Raw genomic sequence first — 19,362 nt, forward strand, 5'->3', positions numbered from 1 at the left:
GTACTGACATCCCAGGCACGTTATATACAGTGAGACGCAGTCTTTATATACAAAACCAGCACATTATATGCCATGAGGAGCAATGGGTACAGATGGCAGATATTCAGGCCCTGGCACTATAACACTGGCACTGATACACAGCATTGGCCCCACTGTAACTTACTATAAATAAAAAAAACAATGACAAAAGTAAAAAAAAAATAGAATGTGCAAAAAACCATAACAAATATATAAAAGCACAATGAGCTTTGTCAGGGGGAAAAATTAACTTAGGGTAGGAGATATTATAAATGTCAGATGACAAAAAACAATTTAATTCCAGCTAGTGGGTCAGTCTTTAGAACATATACAGTATAGTACCTGTGGGATGAAAACTGCAGCAAAGTTCAAAGCTGGTTCATGGGTAAACTTACAGTCTGCAGATTCTTCTTTTTTAAGTCTTCATTTCTGCAGTTTGCAAAATTTCCCGATCCCTGTCTGCATCTGTGTCTTGATTGGTCAATTTTACTGTCTGTCAAGAAAGCTGTGCTCTGATTGGAGAATATACAAGAAGAAAGATCCAATCAGAGCACAGCTGATTAGAGCAGAACCCTGAGCTTGCAGGGACAGGAGAAGATTTGCAGCACAGCGCGAAACAGAGCCAGGTTTTTTTTATTTTATTTTTTTATTTTTAGGGTGCCAGAGCAGCCTTATCGAAAATCCGCCTATGCTTTAACCCCTCCTGTTCTGCTCCCGCACTGGCTCTATAGTACAAGCGCACCCTACTGAGGCTTTGTGAGCGCTTCCGGAAGTGTGTCCTTACTAGCGCCCCGTACATTTCTGTGCACCGGCAACTGAGTTCCGCTGTGCTGTGTCTTCCAGGTGCTGCTGCCAGCAATTTCTTGTACTGATCGCTGCCATGGCCGCCGAGAAAGGGGATTTGGACCTGAATGGAGCAAAACAGAATACCGGAATGTGGCTTGTCAAGGTGGGAAGGAAATGCTGTATGGTTACATTGTCGCCTTCCTGACCATGTGATTGGGTAACGCAGGATGCTGGAAGATGCTACTTACAGGGCTTTGTTTGTAGTGTTTGACCCTGTAAACAAGTTGAAGCGATAGGCTGCTTGTTGTGTAGTGAAGATAAATAAGATGCTAGAGTAATTTGTGGCTAGCACCTGTGCCCTATTATTTGGCCTCAGCCCAGTGCACTCATTTTCAGGTAGTAGTTCAAGTTGAGCTGGGTATGATTAGTCTGCGCTACTTGTGCGCTGTGGAGAGGGGACGTATTGTGTAAAAAAACTATTGTGCCAGTCAGTGTCGGACTGCCCACCAGGATACCAGGAAACTCATGGTCTAAGGTTTTCTGGTGGGCCCCTGGGGTCCAAGTCTGACACTGGTGCCAAAATTTTACTCATCTAAATATAGAAGGAATGTGCTTTAAAAAGTAAAAAATAGTGTTTCGGGATGAGAGGATCTATAGGGAGCTCCATTTGTACAGGTAGTATTGATTTTTAGACCTGAGTGAAACCAGCACCGTATTTTATTCATAATTGCCTATGAGATTGGAGTTTTCTTTTATTTTACTATATGTCTCCTTTAACACATACTGCTCTACTTTTGCACCGCAGTTGAAACCCAGGGCAACCAGTAAACACAGGGCCTATCTGCCCTTGTGGCCAACTTATGGGTTTATAATAAGTTATAGATAGGACCGCATATTCCAGTAGTGACACGTGATTAGCTTTCAGGACAATCAGTCTGATCCTTGGTCTTCATCTCTCTTTAAACCACAAATGATGTGTCACATTTCCCATTTTATTCATGTCTTAAAATTTTGAAGATTTTTGAGGTGTGGAGGCAGCCCCGGATTTCTATTTCAGGCCACCCCCTTTCTCTGCCCCCTTCCCCCTCAGAATCTTGCGCATTCTAGCAGCATGCACACAGAGCATACAGAAGGTATACAGAAGTAAACCATGTGTTAGAAAATATACATACCCATAAGCTTAGTAGGAGCTCATTCCGTTTTTAAGGGTCAGGGCTTACGGTTCAGTTGTGTTAAGCTGAATAAATAGTTGGGTGTCTGGATGAATATAAATAATTATGTTTAATGTCACCCATTTAAAGATGAATATCTGTTGATGCCAAAGGTAGGTCGATCCTTAAAAAGGATCTGTGCAGTTTTGCATCCTTTTTTAGTTTTGTTCTGCACCATTTATTTGTCACAGAAGATAAGAAGCACTGCTGTGCTGGTAGCCTGGTGGATAACTGAAAATGCAGACTATTTCAGGAGTAGCTGCTCTGCAGATGTTGCAGTAATACTTGTCATTTCTGCACTGTGCTGAGCACTTCAATGCTAGAACAGCTTCCCTAAGGGCTGTGGCACACGGGGGATTAGTCGCCTGCGACAAATCTCCCTTGTTGCGGGCGACTAATCTCCCCGAAATGCCATCCCACCGGCGAAAATGTAAATCGCCCGCGTCAAGGGAGATTTGTTGCGGGCAACTAGTCTCCCCTTCTGCCATAGCCCTTAAAGGAGAAGGAAAGGCTAAGTGGGTGCCAAAATGTTAGGCACCCCCAAGTGACTTTAATCACTTACGCACCTGGGCTGGTGCCCCTGTTAGGAGAAAACCGCACCAGCCCGGGGTACCTGCGAGCGTCTCCTCTTCCTTATCTCTTCTGTCTTCGGAATCCCTGGGCTTTTATGTTAAAGTTGGGCTTTTCACTAGGGATGCACTGAACCCACTTTTTTTGGTTCGGCTGAACCCACTCTGACGGATTCTGCCGAATGCTAATTAGGATTGAGAAGGGTTAAAAATCCGGCGTGCTAATTAGGATTCAGATTCGGTTCGCCCGAAACCTTCAAAACAGGCTGGATTCTGCCCAAATCCCGAACTTGGTGCATCCCTACTTTTCACTCTACTGCGCATACGCGCGAAGACAGAAGCAGGAAGAGGAGATGCTCTCTTGCAGGTATCCCGGACTGGTGATCCTGTTAGGAGAAAACCGCACCAGTCCGGGGTAGCTGCGAGCGAGCATCTCCTCTTCCTGCTTCTGTCTTCTGTAAAAGGTAAGCGATTAAAGTCACTCCTTACCATATATTACGAGGCATTACAGTAGCCAAATGTCTTTTTTAAGTATGATAAAATTTGGGTTAACATGGTGCTAAGGAAACTAGGTGCTTGCAGATCTAGAGGAAAGCTGAAGTACCTGTTATCTTCCAAACTTAGATTTTTTGATTTTCAATTAAAATCATGGATAGCATTGTGTCTCAATGCTTTGGGACAATGTATCAAAACAGATATTTCACGAAAACTTAAGCGTGATCATCGCATTATTAAGAGATTTTTGGCTGATTCAGAGCACAGACGTGTTCGTGCAGATAAAGGCACATTGTGGAAGATTTCTGCTAGATCCATGCATCGGATCAAGAGAGCAGCTGCTAAAATGCCATTACATAGCAGCAAACAGATATTTGAAGCTGCTGGTGCCTCTGGAGGACTCTACACCTTGATGTCCGTGGGACTCCAAAATCTTGCAACGGTGCATAAACCTTCTATTCGGCCACCACTAACCAATCAGCTGCATTGGGCAGAGAAATACATGAAGACTAATTTTCAAACAGTCCTGTTCACTGATGAGTGCTGTGCAACCTCTGGAGCATCCTCAAGCAAAAGATCTATGAGGGTGGGAGGCAGTTTACATCTGGGAGTCTATTCTGACATCTTGCAAACAAATTCAAGTAGAAACTGTCCAAAAACTTCAATGGAAGACTTGTGAAGCTGCTATCAAATAAGGGGTCCTATGTTAAAATTTAACATGACCTGTTAAAATGTTTAAAAAGTTAAAATGTTGTTAAAAGTTTGATTGAAATAGCTTTTGATTTCAGTAAATATGCTGCAAACACAACAAATGGCAATTTTCAGTTCTTTACAACCTATAAAGTGTTTTGAAACTTACTGTGCGTAATAATTTGGGACAGTGCATTGTAAGTTTTTTATTCTTAAAAAAATACTGTTATTAGGAGGTTTGTTCAATAAAATGTGAATTATACTCTTAATAGTTGATAACATGAGAATTATGCTGACTGTTATTTACATCAATTATTTTGGTAAATGAGAAAAATATAATTTGCATAATTTGGAACAGGGTGTAGTGTGAATAATTCCAGATTTTACTCATACTGCTCTGTGATCTCTTTAAAAATACATATAACATATAACAGCTGGTAAATACAGTTTGTGATAAGCATATATACAAAAGCTTGGAAGAGAAGTCTGAATGCTTATTGTAAAATAATGTGGCAGACCCATTTCTTGATGTATGCTATAAATATTACATTATGTTTGATATCGTGAAAGGAAATTGTATTTGGTTTTTGAGTGATTAAACTGTACTTGTATGCTGTATTCTTTATTTTGTAATGTACAATGGACAGTTTTGAAAGAAATATCTTGCATGCTTATTAAAAATAAAGTGAATACAGAGCAATCCAAGTGACAAGCAGAGGGTAGCATTTGTAGCCCTATTGTATTCCGGATACGCATATAAGTTAGCCGAGCTGCTCTCCGGCCCTTCTGTCAAAATGCATTGACATTGAACACAGTATTGAATTAACTTTGAGCAGCCTGTACATCGCAGGGCTAATAGTGAGCAAGTACAGCCCCAGGCAAATGTTTGCTTTCTTCCAGTTGGAAATAAGCCTGCAAGATTTTCCTTTTATTTTACCAGAGGGGACTATTTTTCTTCTCAGATATAAAAGTGCTTTTTTGATATATTTCTTTCTAGTGATGCACAAAATCATAGTAGCTGAGGTTGAAAAAGACATGGCGTTTAACGTTTTTGCCAAGTTAAAACCAATTAATTGCTAATTGAACCAGAGGAGAAAAACACTCTGAAGCCATGTCTGAAGCCATGTTCAATTTGCCTTAAAGGGAAATAATAATTCCTGCTCGACTCCAAATGGTTCAGCGGGTCAGTTCCTGATATTAAACTTTCATATATAGCCAAATCCTAAAATGGTAAATTTGCTGTATCCCAGATTCTCCTAACACTAAGGGCTCGCCGAAAAAGACTCGCGAGTCTTTTTCGGCGATTTGCGCGAAATCGCGCCGCCGCGTCTGCCATCCCGCCGGCGACTTACATGTTCGCCGGTGGGATGGCAGGGGTAAGCAACTCGGGGAGATTAGTCGCCCGCGAACAGGGAGTTAATCGCGGGCGACTAATCTCCCCCGTGTGCCAGAGCCCTAAGACTTCTCCAGAGTTCTAAAATCACCTTGCCTTGCTTATCTTTAGTTGGCAGGGCTTGGATCAATCCCCATGAGAGCTGTAGTTAATTCAAAATCAAAACCTTAATAGAGATATATTGTGATGTAGGAATGGCCATAAAATCTGCATAAAAGGATTTTCTATTTTTAAGTAAAGTTTGTACACCTGACAATGCTCTCTGAAAAAAGGTCTTAAAGGAGAAGGAAAGGCTAAGTCCCTTGGGGGTGCCAAAATATTAGGCACCCCCAAGTGACTTAGATCGCTTACCTTGTACCCTGGGCTGGTGCCCCTGTTAGGAGAAAAAAGCACCAGCCCAGGGTACTTGTAGTGAGTGCTTCCTTTTTCTTCTGCCGGTGAAATCCGTGGGCCGGTGCATGCGCAGTAGAGTGAAAAGCCGACTTTTTCTTGTTTAAGTTCGGCTTTTCACTCTACTGCGCATGCGCGCGCAAGCGAATAGGAGGTAGGAAGCGCTCGCTGCTATCCCGGACTGGTGCTGTTCTCTTCGTACAGGGGCACCAGCCCGGAGTAAAAGGTAAGCGATCTAAGTCACTTGGGGGTGCCTAACATTTTGGCACCCCCAAGTGACTTAGCCTTTCCTTCTCCTTTTGATGTATATATATGTAAGATGTATAAAAGCACAACTGGATTTACAAAATATAGTTTAGAGTTAACCAGTTCTGTGGAGTCTGTACATTAATCCTTCGACTCCTCAGTTTATGGTACATCTGACTCCAGGTACCCAAAATTTACTCCACTGCTCTGAATTTTTTACTCTTTAAGGTCACACCGGAAACTAATGCCCATAGCTTAAATATCTGACTGAATATTATGTTTAAATTATGATTTTATTATTATTTTCGGCATGCATAGTCATGAAAAGACATTTGATTGTCTGCCTGGTAGGCCAAAAAACTGTATTCTGGCTACAGCAATAACAAGTAACAACAGGACCCCAGATATCAGTATCTGAATAGGTATTAAGGCAGTTAGGTATTCCTATCTTCTCAGGAGATGATAAAATTCCTGAAAACTGGCACCCAAGTTAAGGATATGTAAAGTATCCCTGTGAAATAGATCACTATTCCTGCACCATTGCTTGGAATGAACATAGATCTTCATTAGTTTGCCATTTGTGCATGTGCAGTAGAGTAAGTCTCGCTGAGTTTACTCTACTGCACAAACAGGGATTTTTGTAAGGGACGCCTTGGACAAAGGGAAGTAAAATTCCACCACAGTGCTTAGGGAGTTTTTTTTTCGACAGGCCATTGCAGTTTTTTTTGGTAACGGGGAAAAAAACTTAGCTATCTATTGCACTGGGAAGTTCCTAATATTTTGGCACCCACCAATAAAAATAGACTTTGCATTTCCTTTAAATGAGAAAAATTAGTTTTTCTTTTTTTTTAGTCATAGGCAACCCGCCTAAGAGTAGGTGACTGCAGCATTTTCCACATGGTTTAATTGCAATTGGTTTTTCTAGTGCAGTAATCCAAGTACGATGTGTGGCATAGCCCTTGCTAAATATATTACAGTATTTTTGCAGTACAGACACATGGAGTTACCTGTGATGAGGGTGGTAATGAGGGCTTCATGGGCTGGTTTGGTTTATTTATTAACAATCCATGGCAGTAATCGTATTGGCAATTTGAAGTCTGCAATGGATACCCCTTGAATCTACATCTGGCCTGCTTAGGGGTTTGTTTGGCTTACTCTCAATCAATTTGCTGAGTGTTTTGGAAAGGTTAAATTCAGTGTACTTTTTAAGTTTATATTACTATGTAGTAAATTTTACAACTGACAAGGCAAAGAAGTGCTATAGGTATTGACCTAGAGTTTTCATAGAACATTGGAAGAGGTATTACTATAAACATGTTACATGCATGTATTTGGGGGCACGTGAACACGCAGAGGTGACTTTCTACCACTGTTTGCTTCCTTTGAAGCAGCAGAAACTCAAAGGCAGTACTGAATTTCTACAGGCCACTTACTAGATGCTAATCTGGAACTGGCACTGAATTAAACATTTAGCTGCTTTGATTCTTTTCCCGTTTTCGTTGCAAATGGTTCCTTTGATATTCAGATGCAATAGACATCAATCAACAAATTAACTCATATTTATGCCTAAAGTTGATATTAACAGTTTATATTTTAAAAGAACAAACATAGGGCTTAACACTTTTTATACTATACCATACAGAGCAACCTGTAAGGCTATGGTAAATGGGATGAAAAGCCATCTTAAAGGGCAACTAAAGGTTCAACTCAATTTTTGAAGGGGAACTGTCACTAAGAAATTTTATATAGGCGTAACGTGATTATTTCTAAAAATGGCACAGACTTAGTAATCAATGGTTTTCATTGGGTATTTTTTTTTGTGCCCTAAGGCATGGGGTTGATGGGCAAGGCACAGGTGTGCATGGACATAAAGTACCCAGAGTCCTGGAGCTTTAGCACTTAGCCCTTTGTAAAGAGAAGAAGGCACACTATCTCATTGGGGTCAGGAAGGGCAGTGGGGATTGGTGGGTTATCAAGCACTGGTTTGAATCATGAGCTGTGTATAGACCAGCTTTCTGCTAGAAGTACCTACAAAATCGGACATTTGAGCAACAATTTTATTTGTCCTTTAAAATAAAGGTATTCACATTCTCTTTTTTTGTACACATAGTATTGTCTCACAGAAATTGCGCCATGAGGCATATAATATATAACATAACTCCTTAGGTGTCCCTTTAACTAACAGTGCATTCATAATACAAGAGATACAGCCATTTAGTTGATTTTGATTTTTCTGTGTTTCATCTCATTTAGCTCCCAAAGTACTTGGCCCAGCAGTGGGCAAAAGCAACCGGCAGAGGAGAAGTTGGAAAGCTGAGAATTGTTAAGTAAGTGTATTTTACTCCTAAAGTATGTGTGAAACTTTGCTCCAAGTTGCAATATTTTGTTGCTATAACAACTATATATTGTTTTTGGTCTAAACCTGCTTGCTTTTTCGACATTTTTATCTGTTTAAATAGTGCTATAAATGTAAGTGATTCATATCATAGGGAGTTCTGATAAAATGTTTTACTTCTATGTAAACAAACTTGAATGTTTATATATTATACAAGAGTTAAATTGTATTGTCTACAGCAGGGATATCCAGTCACTGGCAGATTTAAAGGAAAAGGAAAGGCTAATAAAGAGTTAATCTCAAGCTGCAGGGATACCTTCAGTTCTCTCAATAGTGCCCTTAAGTCTCCCCATATTCTCCCGTTCAGATGATCAGAAGCCAAACAGGAAGAAAAAATGCTGAGCTGGGTAAAGAAAGTTCCCATAATGCCTCACTCCTGCACCAAAAGAAAGACCGGTGTACATGGTCAGTTAGTTAGACTATGGGGCACATTTACTAATCCACGAACGTCCGAAAAGCGTCCGAATGCGTTTTTTTGTAATGATCGGTATTTTGTGATTTTTTTCGTAAATTGTCGCAACTTTTTTGTAGCCATTATGACTATCGTGACTTTTCTTGGGCCAGGTTGGAGCTGCAGAGTGCCATTGAGTCCTATGGGAGGCTTCCAAAATCATGCAAAGTCGCAAAGGTTTGCCCGCCGTTTAAGAGCGCTCAATACGAAAAAGTTGCGACAATATACGAGCAAGTCGTAATGGCTACGAAAAAGTCGCGACAATGCGCGCAAGTCGTAACGGCGACGAAAAAGTCGCAAAATGTTTGTTTCCAATCCGGATTTTTCCCATTCGGATTTGTGGATTAGTAAATCAGCCCCTATGCTTTCTGCTGATTGGCTCAGATCCACATTCTTAAGGGGAGAGAGTGAGTTCTTAGCATTCATGAGGGAGAGGGGAGCAGCAAAGAGCAGAAAGCTGCGTGTCTCGGGCAGAGGAAAACAGACACAACTAATCTTTTTACAGAGAACTCTGTAATTCACATAGACCTCTCTGATAAAGCTTACTTAGTTTTTACCTTTCTTTTTCCTTTAAAGGGAGTTTAAGAATAAGTGTAAAAGGATGCCGTAAACTTATTTACTCTACCCTTTTACTCTAGTGGGGCTTGTTTGCCTTCACACTTAAACTCAGTGCTGCGGAATATGTTGGTGCGTTATAAATAAATGTTGATAATAATAATAATAAAAAACATACTTCATTTTTATCAGAAACCAACTGACCTGCCTGGAGACTTTGAGAAAATAAAGCTCCCAGTGTCAAAACAGTGAGAACGTTCCAACCTCACAATTACAGTGTCTGTTCATGTGTCATAACATAGTATGGACAGCAACTCCTGTACAGATTTAAATTTATTTCAGACTTATAAGAAGGCCATTGATGGCTGAAGTACCATCCACACTGTCTTCTGAATCTTGAATGTCTAGAGTTAGAAGGATGCTATGTGACATATCATTTTCAGGAAAAAAGTTAGTTTAATAGTGTTTAATCATATTTGTGTATTTCCCTGTTTGTTTGGCTATCTGTCTATTTGATGTGCAGACTCCTTCTCTTTCACCTTCCCTTTAAGGGAAAATTACCAGCCTCTAACTGCACTACACCCTGTTCCATTTTATTCAGTAGCCCCTTTGTACAGATCCCAAGCTCCTTTTTTCTCATTCCTGTTGGGCAAATGGTGAACAGTGCTATTGTGTCAGATCTGGTGTCAGACTCCCTTGTGTTCATTACTGACCAGGTGCTGGAATTTTGGAAGCCAACCTGGTTCTGGTTTCCAGTTCACTTGCTCCTGGTTGACATTTAGAGGCAAGTACCGTGGAATAGAGCTTATTGTTTTTATTTAAAAAACAAACACTGTTTTATTTTGATCCGTAATCCTCCCCTGTAACGAGAGTTAAAGTAGTAGTTTACCTTGAACTTTTAGCTTGATGTAGTCATAAATAACTCCTTTTTGTTATGGTGAACTGGGGTTAAAATTAACTTTTGTGCTCTCTTGTTATTGTGAAAATGCTTACCTTTTAGTTGACTTTATATTTTTTCTTTTCTGCAGAAATCAAGGAAAAACAGAGGTAAGCATTTTTTTTTTTAAAGGTTTAGTTTTTTTCCCCTGTAGGCATGTTTTATTTATGTAAGCATTTTGAATAATGTACAGAAATGCAGTTAGGGTTGCCATGTTTACTTGAAATATATAAGCCTTCCTATAATTTTTATCTTTCTTTCCTATTAATAACTGGCATCAAGTATTATTTGCAACCCTAAATGCAGTACACATCAGATAATGTTTGTGACAGTATAAATAATGATGTGTTCTCAGTGGGAAGTTGCAATGCCAGAAAGGAGTTTTTTCTCATTTTTAAACTGAATTTTATTGAGTTTAAACATATATCAAATAAAAATAAAAGACATTGCTGGTCTCTCTAAAAAATGTCTGACCATAAAGCCAATTATTAAAACACTTTCATAAACAAGTAAATAGAAATCTGCTTTTATAGTGTTAGCCATTGCATAATCTTTTATTGAAACATTGACAAATATTAAACTTAGTCCCACTGTCAGCACTGTGCTTACACACAAACCAAGGGAGCACATAGATGCTAGGTTACATCAGTCAATGAATTTATTATTTATATGTTTATTATTGTTAACTAATATTCTGCAGCGCTGCACAATAAATGGGTGTAAATATTGAGCAAGATTACATACAAAAACAACTATTACAAGAGAGACAGTGCCGCCCAAAAGAGCTTATTTGAACAGAAAGATCCGAGTTATGTCTTTTGCTCCCTCACTTATGCATGTTACAGTTAATAGTTGCATTTATTTCTTTACTAATATGTATAGGCTAATGTAATAAGATTTGTTAATAGGATATAAAATATGTTTCTTATGTTTTCATTTAGAATTTTTGGTTCTTTGATATGTGGAGGGCCTTATTAACAATATAGCTACCCAAGGGCCACTGCCTAGGGCGGTGGGGGGAATTTACATCAGCCCACTTCACACTTGCCTCTAAATCTAGCGGTGGAGCTGAGGGGGAAGTAGGGGTATCTCTTTCAATTGGTGCATGGGAAAATTGTGCATGAAAGGGGGTGACTGGCTGGTTCCTAAGGGCTCTGGCACACGGTGAGATTAGTCGGCCGCGACAAATCTCCCTTGACGCGTGCGACAAATCTCCCTGAAATGCCCTCTCTCAAGGCAACTTCCGCTGCGTATGCCATCCCATCGGTGATATACATTTTCGCCTGTGGGATGGCATTTTGGGGAGATTAGTCGTGGGCAACTAATCTCCCCATGTGCCAGAGCCCTAAGGCAGCCCTCCTACAAAACCTTTTTTAAAAAATAAGTAAATAAGTATAAAGGAAATGTTTGCAGATAAAGAGGTTTTAGTGAGCTAACATTTACAGTAGTTTACTGTTACATTGCATGCTCAAATTCTCTTGCAAATTTATGCTTAGTAAAAGGTGAAAATTTACACAGTTGAAGTTTCATTGTCTTTCTATTTATAGTCTCTTTTATAGTCTAGCATTATGCAGAGAGGTCAGGTTATGGTCCTGTTTCACAAGCCCAGTAGGATCTTAGAGGCAGAAGATGCTTGTAGGCAGCTATGTTGGGAGACAGCGCCAGTCTAGGTAAAATTACATGCTGAGCCAGTAAGTGCTGTGGCACACAGGGTAATTTCAAGCAATTTTTTCCCTCCTTAAAAATGAAGCATCAAAAAACACAAATTGCTCTCCATTATCCTTACAAATAATTGTTTGAAAGCTCTGGTACAAACGCTTGTTTGGTGATTCTTTCCTAAAAGCTGCCATTGCTGAAATTTGCTTCATGTGCCTTAGAATTTTACATGAATTTATAGCAAATAGCTGTCTTAAAATTAAACAGAGGTTACAGAAGGGCACCCTGCACACAAGAGCTAAATATCTGCAGTTTTTACTGTAATAACATTATCCATTTCCGATGTTTATTTCCAGTGTTGGAAAGTTGCTAAGAATTAGAATCTTACATTAGGTCCATTTTTGCTTCTGGGTTTTGGGGATACCCTCTTGTCCAACATGAGTGCAATGAATAAGACTTGTAATGAACATGCTTTTTGATTATTGTTTTTATGACAAAAAAGTGTGTTTTTTTTTTTTTTTTTAATTTCTTGAGCTAAACAGGGCAAAAAGGGAAAAGGAATCTCTTCCATATTTGGTCCTTGTTTCCTTCCCCCCCTTTGTTGTGACTGTTTGTTAGCAGGCATATGTAGAGATCTCATCTGTGATCTGGTTCTCTTTTTATTCGCCTCACAAGGACCAAACATGGAGTAGCTTCAATTTGCCAGTGTGTCCTGTTTAGCCAAAGAAATAACAAAAACCATGGCTGTTTTGTGATAATAACAATACGCAAAAATTGTTCACTGAACTCACGTTTACCAAGACTGTTGAGATTTTTTTTTTCACTGAACTCCCTTTTAAGTCTGTTTAGATTTTTTAACCTAGAATTAGTTTACGAAAATATTTCACTGCATTTATAAGAATCTGAATCACACTTCCTTAATAGCATGAAGTGCCCTACAGTGTAGCCATTCTTTACCTAAACATTTGTTATTTCTTAACTGATTCTTTCCAATTTTTTGTCTGTTTAAGGGGGCAGCAAGCTACTAAAGAATATGCTTGTCTGTGAACACATTAAAAATAAAAATGCAATCATTTTTATTTTTAATGTGTTCACAGACAAGCATATTTCTTTTCTGCTCACCTTTCTAGCTCCAGGAGTATAATGCATACTTAAATTGGGTGCGTTATCCTGATTTTAGGTAACTTGGTTCCATCTTTAGGGATATTACCAAACCTTTTGTAAACTAAATTATTGATGGTTAAATTATAATGACCAACCACAATGGCCCTTTTTAATACATCAACTACACTAAAAGGGTGTAGCCGCCTATTTGGTGGCAGGTCAACAGGCTTGCAGGATGTCAGTAGGTGAGGTCCATTTGACAGCACATCTGCTCTTGGAAAAATCTCCAAGATATTGGCTGTGTTGCCATATAGAAAATATCGAAAATTTGAATTCTGTGAGTCGAGCTTGATAGGATGGCTGTTTTTAAAATAAATTAGAGCCAGTCGCAGCAAAATAATTACTTGTGTTAAAGAATACATTCTGTGTATACAGATTTCCCCATAGGCCCCCTGACTTGGATTGATTCTGTTCTCTTAGCTAGCCTAAACTGTAATGGCAGAATCTGTATAGATAGATAGATAGAGTTAGCCTGCAGATTTATGCCATCCTTAAGTTTTTAGTGCTGTTTCAGGACTTCTGTGGTCAGTTTAGCCATGACCTTGGGTTCAGAACTACAGTGTAACATTCTGAGAACAATTTCTTATAAGCTTGTTTTTGTGTTCTGTGACCGTGAAAACTCTATTAAAACTTTGTCTTTTTTTGTTTAGGATTCTGAGTATGCAAGTTTGAAACTTAACATTAAATAAACTTTATCTTTTTTTTTTTTTTTTTTTACACCAATTACGGAAATTGCAGTTTTTCACTACTTTTTGCTCACCAGCTTAGTATTAGGATCCATCATCCATTATCAGATAATAATTCAGTATCAGTTCTGATCTTAGCCATAGGCTCACTATGCATTTTAATTAGCAGAAATTTAGTAGAAAAAAACGCTCCACACTGTGTAGGATGAATTCCCCTTTTAACTTTATATTGTTTTTAATGCACAATTATGTCAAATGTTGACACCATTAAATATTTAGATTTGATACTTATAAATAGAGGAGAACAGTAATAACAGTACATCTTACTCTGTAGAAGAGAAAATGTGTAAATCTACATTGATCAAATTCATGTTATAATGTTGACTAAATTCCAAAAACACTTGGATAGAGCTCTTTGTTTCTATTTTTAACTTTTACCTTGCTTGCTCTTTACTCATCTTAAAGGAAAACTATACCCCTGAACAATGTAGGTTTCTGTAAAAATATATTTCATAAAACAGCTTATATGTAAAACAGAGCTCTAAATAAGCCATTTTCATAAAAATATACTTTTTAGTAGTTTGTGCCATTGGATAATCCTAAAGAGAAAATTGTCATTTTAAGTAAGTAAGGGCCGCCCCCCAGGATTATATGATTCATGGGGCACACAAACAAACAAGGGGCACACATACATGTTAGGTCACATGAGCCAATTAATGGACAGAGTTCTGTCTATTACTCCCACACTACTTCCTGTTACAGTTAGAGCTGCATTATTTATGGTCATGTGATCTCTGAGGGAGCACACAGCCCATCTCTAAATGGTAGCTCAAGGGAAAGGGTGTAAAAGGACAATATTTACTGAATTTATATATTCCAGTTTAAGATTCTTTAACAGGCCACTTAAGTTCCCCATACACAGTAAGATCCGCTCGCTTGGCGATATCGGGGAGCTTGAATTTAAAAAAATAATCCTATCGTTTGGCCCCAGGGCCCGGATTATGTAGGCGGCAATGGGGCAGTCGGTTCGGGGACCGCATCAACGAGCCGATGCGGCCCCCGATCCGACTGAATTTTTTAACCTGGCTGATCGATATCTGGCCAATTTCAGGCCAGATATCGGTCGGCCAGCCTGCTCTTTCTGCCCCTACACGGGCAGATAAGCTGCCGAGTCGGTCCAAGTTTAGTTTATATCATATTATATCATATTATCAGTTGATTAAATGTTCTTTCTGGGCGTATATAAATATCATTTGTAAATGAACACAAACTATATAACATCAGTGTGTGCTATGGTCTTAGGTGTGGTAAGCAGTATTAATACAGACAAAAATAAAAATAAAGAAGAAAAAAATAAATAAAAAAGGATTATAACATACTCGGGCATTTCTGACATTTTTATTTACTAATACAGTTTGATTACATTTTCTGCTTTGTATAACAAAGTGCCAATCTCCTGTTTAGTGAGATTACAGCCATTGAAATGTTCTTACCAAAGAGGATATGTCCTCTTTAATTAAATAATGGCTCTGTATGTTTTGCAGGATGTTTTACAAGAGTCCTGTAGAGTAATAATGACATTTAAACTGTTCTTAGGTGTCCTTTACCCTTAATGAAGAACTTGCAAGCATTCAGGATATTGGAGGAAAGCCAGCATCATCCTTAGTCACTGCACCCAGGGAACATCCGTTTCTGCTACAGTCTGTGGGGGGACAAACTCTCACAGTGTTTACTGAAAGCTTATCAGGTGAGATAATTGAAAAAACAGTATTTTGTATTGCATCACTTTTTTGTTTATATTAGTTTGTGTATGTACTAGGGATGCACTGAATCCAAGATTCAGTTTGGGATTCTGCAAAAAATGTGGTCTTTTTCAGCAGGATTCGGATTTGGCCGAATCTACGGTCCTGGCCAAACCGAATCTTAATCCTTAAAATCATGTAACATTTCGTCACATAAACACAGAAGTTGAAATTTTTTTGCTGCGTTTGCAGTTCTTTTTAACCCTTCAGTACCTTCTTTTGCATATCCAAATTTGAATTCAGTTTGGTATTTGTCCAAAGCTTTCATGAAGTATTCGGGGTTTGGCCGAATTCCAAAGTAGTGGATAATAATAAAAAAAAGTGGGTTTGTGGTGTCTGTGTTTGTAACACTGGGGCCTTGGGATATATTCTGACCATGACTTCATATGCATGGAGCTTTTATGCATTCATTTTGTTTTAGTTGTGTTTTCTCTGGGGCTTTCCTTCCAAAATCCATTAGGCAGGGCTGATTTATTAAAAAGCATATTATGTAGCACATTATGGGGCTGATTTATCTGATTTATCCTAAGTCCTAATTTCAGACTTTAAAAACCAAGAGTTGGAAAAATTTGTATTAAATACAAAAATTTTGGATTGCATTGTGGTCATACGACAATATTGTGGTACGATCACAAAGTTCCGAAATGTATCCGAATGATCGCAACCAGCGCAAAAAACTTTCTGACTTTGAACCTTTGGTGCATATTTTTGGAAGCCCCCCTAGGACTCAATGGCACTCTGCGACTCAATGGCACTCTGCAACTCCAACCTGGCCAAAGGAAAGTCACCATACCGAAGCTTAAATGAATAACGAAACTTTCATACTTGTTGCGACAATACGATTTTGTCGCACAAATTGTCGCAAAGCACAAAAAAGTTGTGGAAATTAACTAAAAAATCTCAAATACACACAGTTCTAAAAGTTAGTAAAAATACTAATTTTACTATAAAAAAAAAACTGTTTTTAGGCAAGTTGGTAGAGAATATCGGTGCAGGTTCAACTTCATGTTAAAGGCAAATCATACATGATTGTATGTATAGCCACACTGTCATGACTAATAATTATAGCTCATCATCAGGCTAGTGCCACCACTGGATTCCTATAATCTCTTCAGCCCTGTTTATTGGGACAATACTCACAATATTGCTAAATTAAACATTTCTATTTTTAATATTTAAATTTTTCAAATTTTAAAATCATGTGTATTTGTTTGTGTTGTCCAGCACTGATGGCTTCATAAGCATATTGCTAATTGGACAATTCCAATTCATTGATTTGTTTTTCTTCTTAATGAACAAGTCTCTAGCAATGTGGCCTATTGCTGAAAGGGCTGTTTTTTGTGTAAGGTAGTCATTAGTCTTTAGCCACTATCATAACAGTGGCCCTTTGGGGGAAATTTTATGTTTTAACATTTTAGAAGTTATTTTAGATCCTGTTGTTAATGCTGACAGGTTGTAATAGATCATTTCTAATCTGATAGTGTGGTCATTTTATGTCTGCAATGCAATATTGCTATTTGAGTGATACTACGACTGTGTAAAGCTCTTGTCTCTAACTTTTGCTGAACTGGAAACCTAAAGGATTGTTGGTTGTGCCCTTAATTTGGCTTATCCACTGTGCAGTTATTCCTCTTAGGTCCAACATTTGGTCTGGGTTCCTAGTAACTCAGTGCAAAGTCACCGGTATTTGAAACTGTATCAGTCAGTTCCAATAATACCTAGTTCTGCATCTGGGTATTCACGCCAAATCTCACCCAAGTTAACATCGTCATCCCAAGGGTTATGTATGACTATCCAGTAGACAGTCCTATTACGTTGCATTGCATTGACAGGCGAGTAATTATGTAGAGGAAGCACAGCTCATCTTTACCTCCTGCAGTTGTGATTATCTCTTAAAAAATAATGGAATGCGGCCATTCACGTGGTATGCCAATTGTACATTACCTGTCCATCAACCCACAGGCTGACCAATGGAATGTAACCATCCATTCTTATGTGTAAAGTGGAGTTAGAACAGTTAGTAATAACTAACAGTTACTAATACACCACACATTACTGTGTAAATGTCATGCATAAAGTTGAATTCTGAATGTGTAGCAGTATATAAAATTCTGGTGTAAAGTGGTATAACGGGTGTAAATCAAGATGCACTTATTCTCCATCAAAATACACACCTCTTTAAATAGTACCACTTTTATCCCTAATGGATTCTCCGTGCTGATTTCAGAAATGCTATAAATATGATGTAAAATGTATAAATATAGTTATTTTACACCATGTTGGGGCCTTAAACATATTATACACTTCTTTACCGATATGCTCTGTAGTGTCTCTCTGACTCTGTATTTCAGCCAGCACAGATGTACTCTTTACCTGTCTGTGCCGCCTGCGTCTGTCATTTAAATGAATGGAAACTGGCAGCGATAGTCCAATTTTGGCTAGAAAGCAGGCAAATTTGCATTTTTGGGACAAAAAACATATTTTGTAAGAGGTGACAGCTGGTATCTATGCATCTAAATGTCAGCATTGAGAGGTGTGTGGTGAGTGCAAAAATAGTCTGTCTGTAAAGCAGGTTTAGTAAGCATCCGCTACAAAGTTTAGTAATTTTTCTTTTATCTTGTATATGACAGTTTCCTTTAGCTGCCATTGATAATGCTTTAGTAAGAATATAGTATAGATATGCTAACCCAATAGTACGATTAAGACAGGTTTCTGAAAGGGTAGTTTAGTTTGACTACATAGCCACTTTCTTTTACACTATAATTCTTTGTAATTTACCAGCATTCTTTCTCTACAGCACTAATATTTGAAAAAAATATAACAAGGCTTGAATCCATTCTTCTAAATTCTTATCGCTTGGCTCACATGCTTTGGGTTTAGACACTTTCCCATAATCTGATATTGGCATGTCAAACCTGTCTGTTTTATTAGGTCATTTCACTCCTTCGGATACTTGAAATATGGCATTTACTGATAAAGCCAAGAACATAAATGCTGCTTTGCAATTTGCTTAACAAAGTGCTCAACTTTAGGGAAAATGATGCTATCTTGATCTTCTATTGCTTGTCATCTTTATCAGAAATGTCAGGCACTGTAGATCTGATTAGTTAAATTAAGTCTTTAATTTATTCAAGCTTTGCTAGTACAGTAATTTTGGGACAATGCAGGCATAGTTCCTGTTTTGTACTTACTAGAACAGAATTGTCAACCTGTGAACCTCTAGATCAGTGATCCCAAGTGGTAGCTCCAGCAAGTTTTGGTTGCATAAAAACTAGGTTTACTACCAAGCAAAGCCTCCAGTCAATATAGGGTCTACCAAATAGCCAATCACATCCTTTATTTGGCACCCAGTAACTTTCTTCATGCTTGTGTTGTCCCCAACATTTTTTACATTTGAATATAGCTCACAGATCAAAATGTTTGGGCGCTCTCAGTCTGGAGCCAGACAGTCCACCATTGGGCAAATGCTACCAAATTCCCCATCAAAACCTTTTTGTATGGTCCCCAGAATGCTCAAGTAATGAACCAGGGAAATAGGGATGTGGGGTTAATAGTCATAAGGGCTTTGGCGCACGGGGAGATTAGTCGCCTGCAACAAATCTCCCTGTTCGCGGGCGACTAATCTCCCCGAGTTGCTATCCCACCGGCGAAAATGTAAGTCGCTGGTGGGATGGCACACGCTGCGCAGGCGGTTTCGGCAAGTTGCCGAAGTTGCCTCACGAGGCATTTTCGGCGATTTGCCGAAATCGCGCCGCCGCGTGTGCCATCCCACCGGCGACTTACATTTTCACCGGTGGGATGGCAACTCGGGAAGATTAGTTGTCCGCGAACAGGGAGATTTGTCGCGGGCGACTAATCTCCCCGTGTGCCAGAGCCCTAAGCCATATAAAGTAAATTCAATTTAAAGAAGAATCTTTT

General features: G+C 38.8%; 1 protein-coding gene across 1 annotated transcript in view; it reads left to right on the forward strand.

Moving 5' to 3' along the window:
• The first annotated feature begins 592 nt into the window (after positions 1-592).
• Positions 593-19,362, forward strand: part of gtf2f2 (general transcription factor IIF subunit 2) — a 95,529-nt gene continuing 76,759 nt past the window's right edge. Inside the window, exons 1-5 of the mRNA NM_203656.1 lie at positions 593-644; positions 862-967; positions 8,052-8,125; positions 10,228-10,246; positions 15,239-15,389. Of these exons, the coding sequence (NP_988987.1) occupies positions 899-967; positions 8,052-8,125; positions 10,228-10,246; positions 15,239-15,389 (313 nt within the window). The 5' untranslated portion in view covers positions 593-644; positions 862-898. The remainder of the gene's footprint in view (positions 645-861; positions 968-8,051; positions 8,126-10,227; positions 10,247-15,238; positions 15,390-19,362) is intronic.

Source organism: Xenopus tropicalis, chromosome 2 (genome assembly GCF_000004195.4).
Source record: "Xenopus tropicalis strain Nigerian chromosome 2, UCB_Xtro_10.0, whole genome shotgun sequence".
NCBI lineage: Eukaryota > Metazoa > Chordata > Amphibia > Anura > Pipidae > Xenopus > Xenopus tropicalis.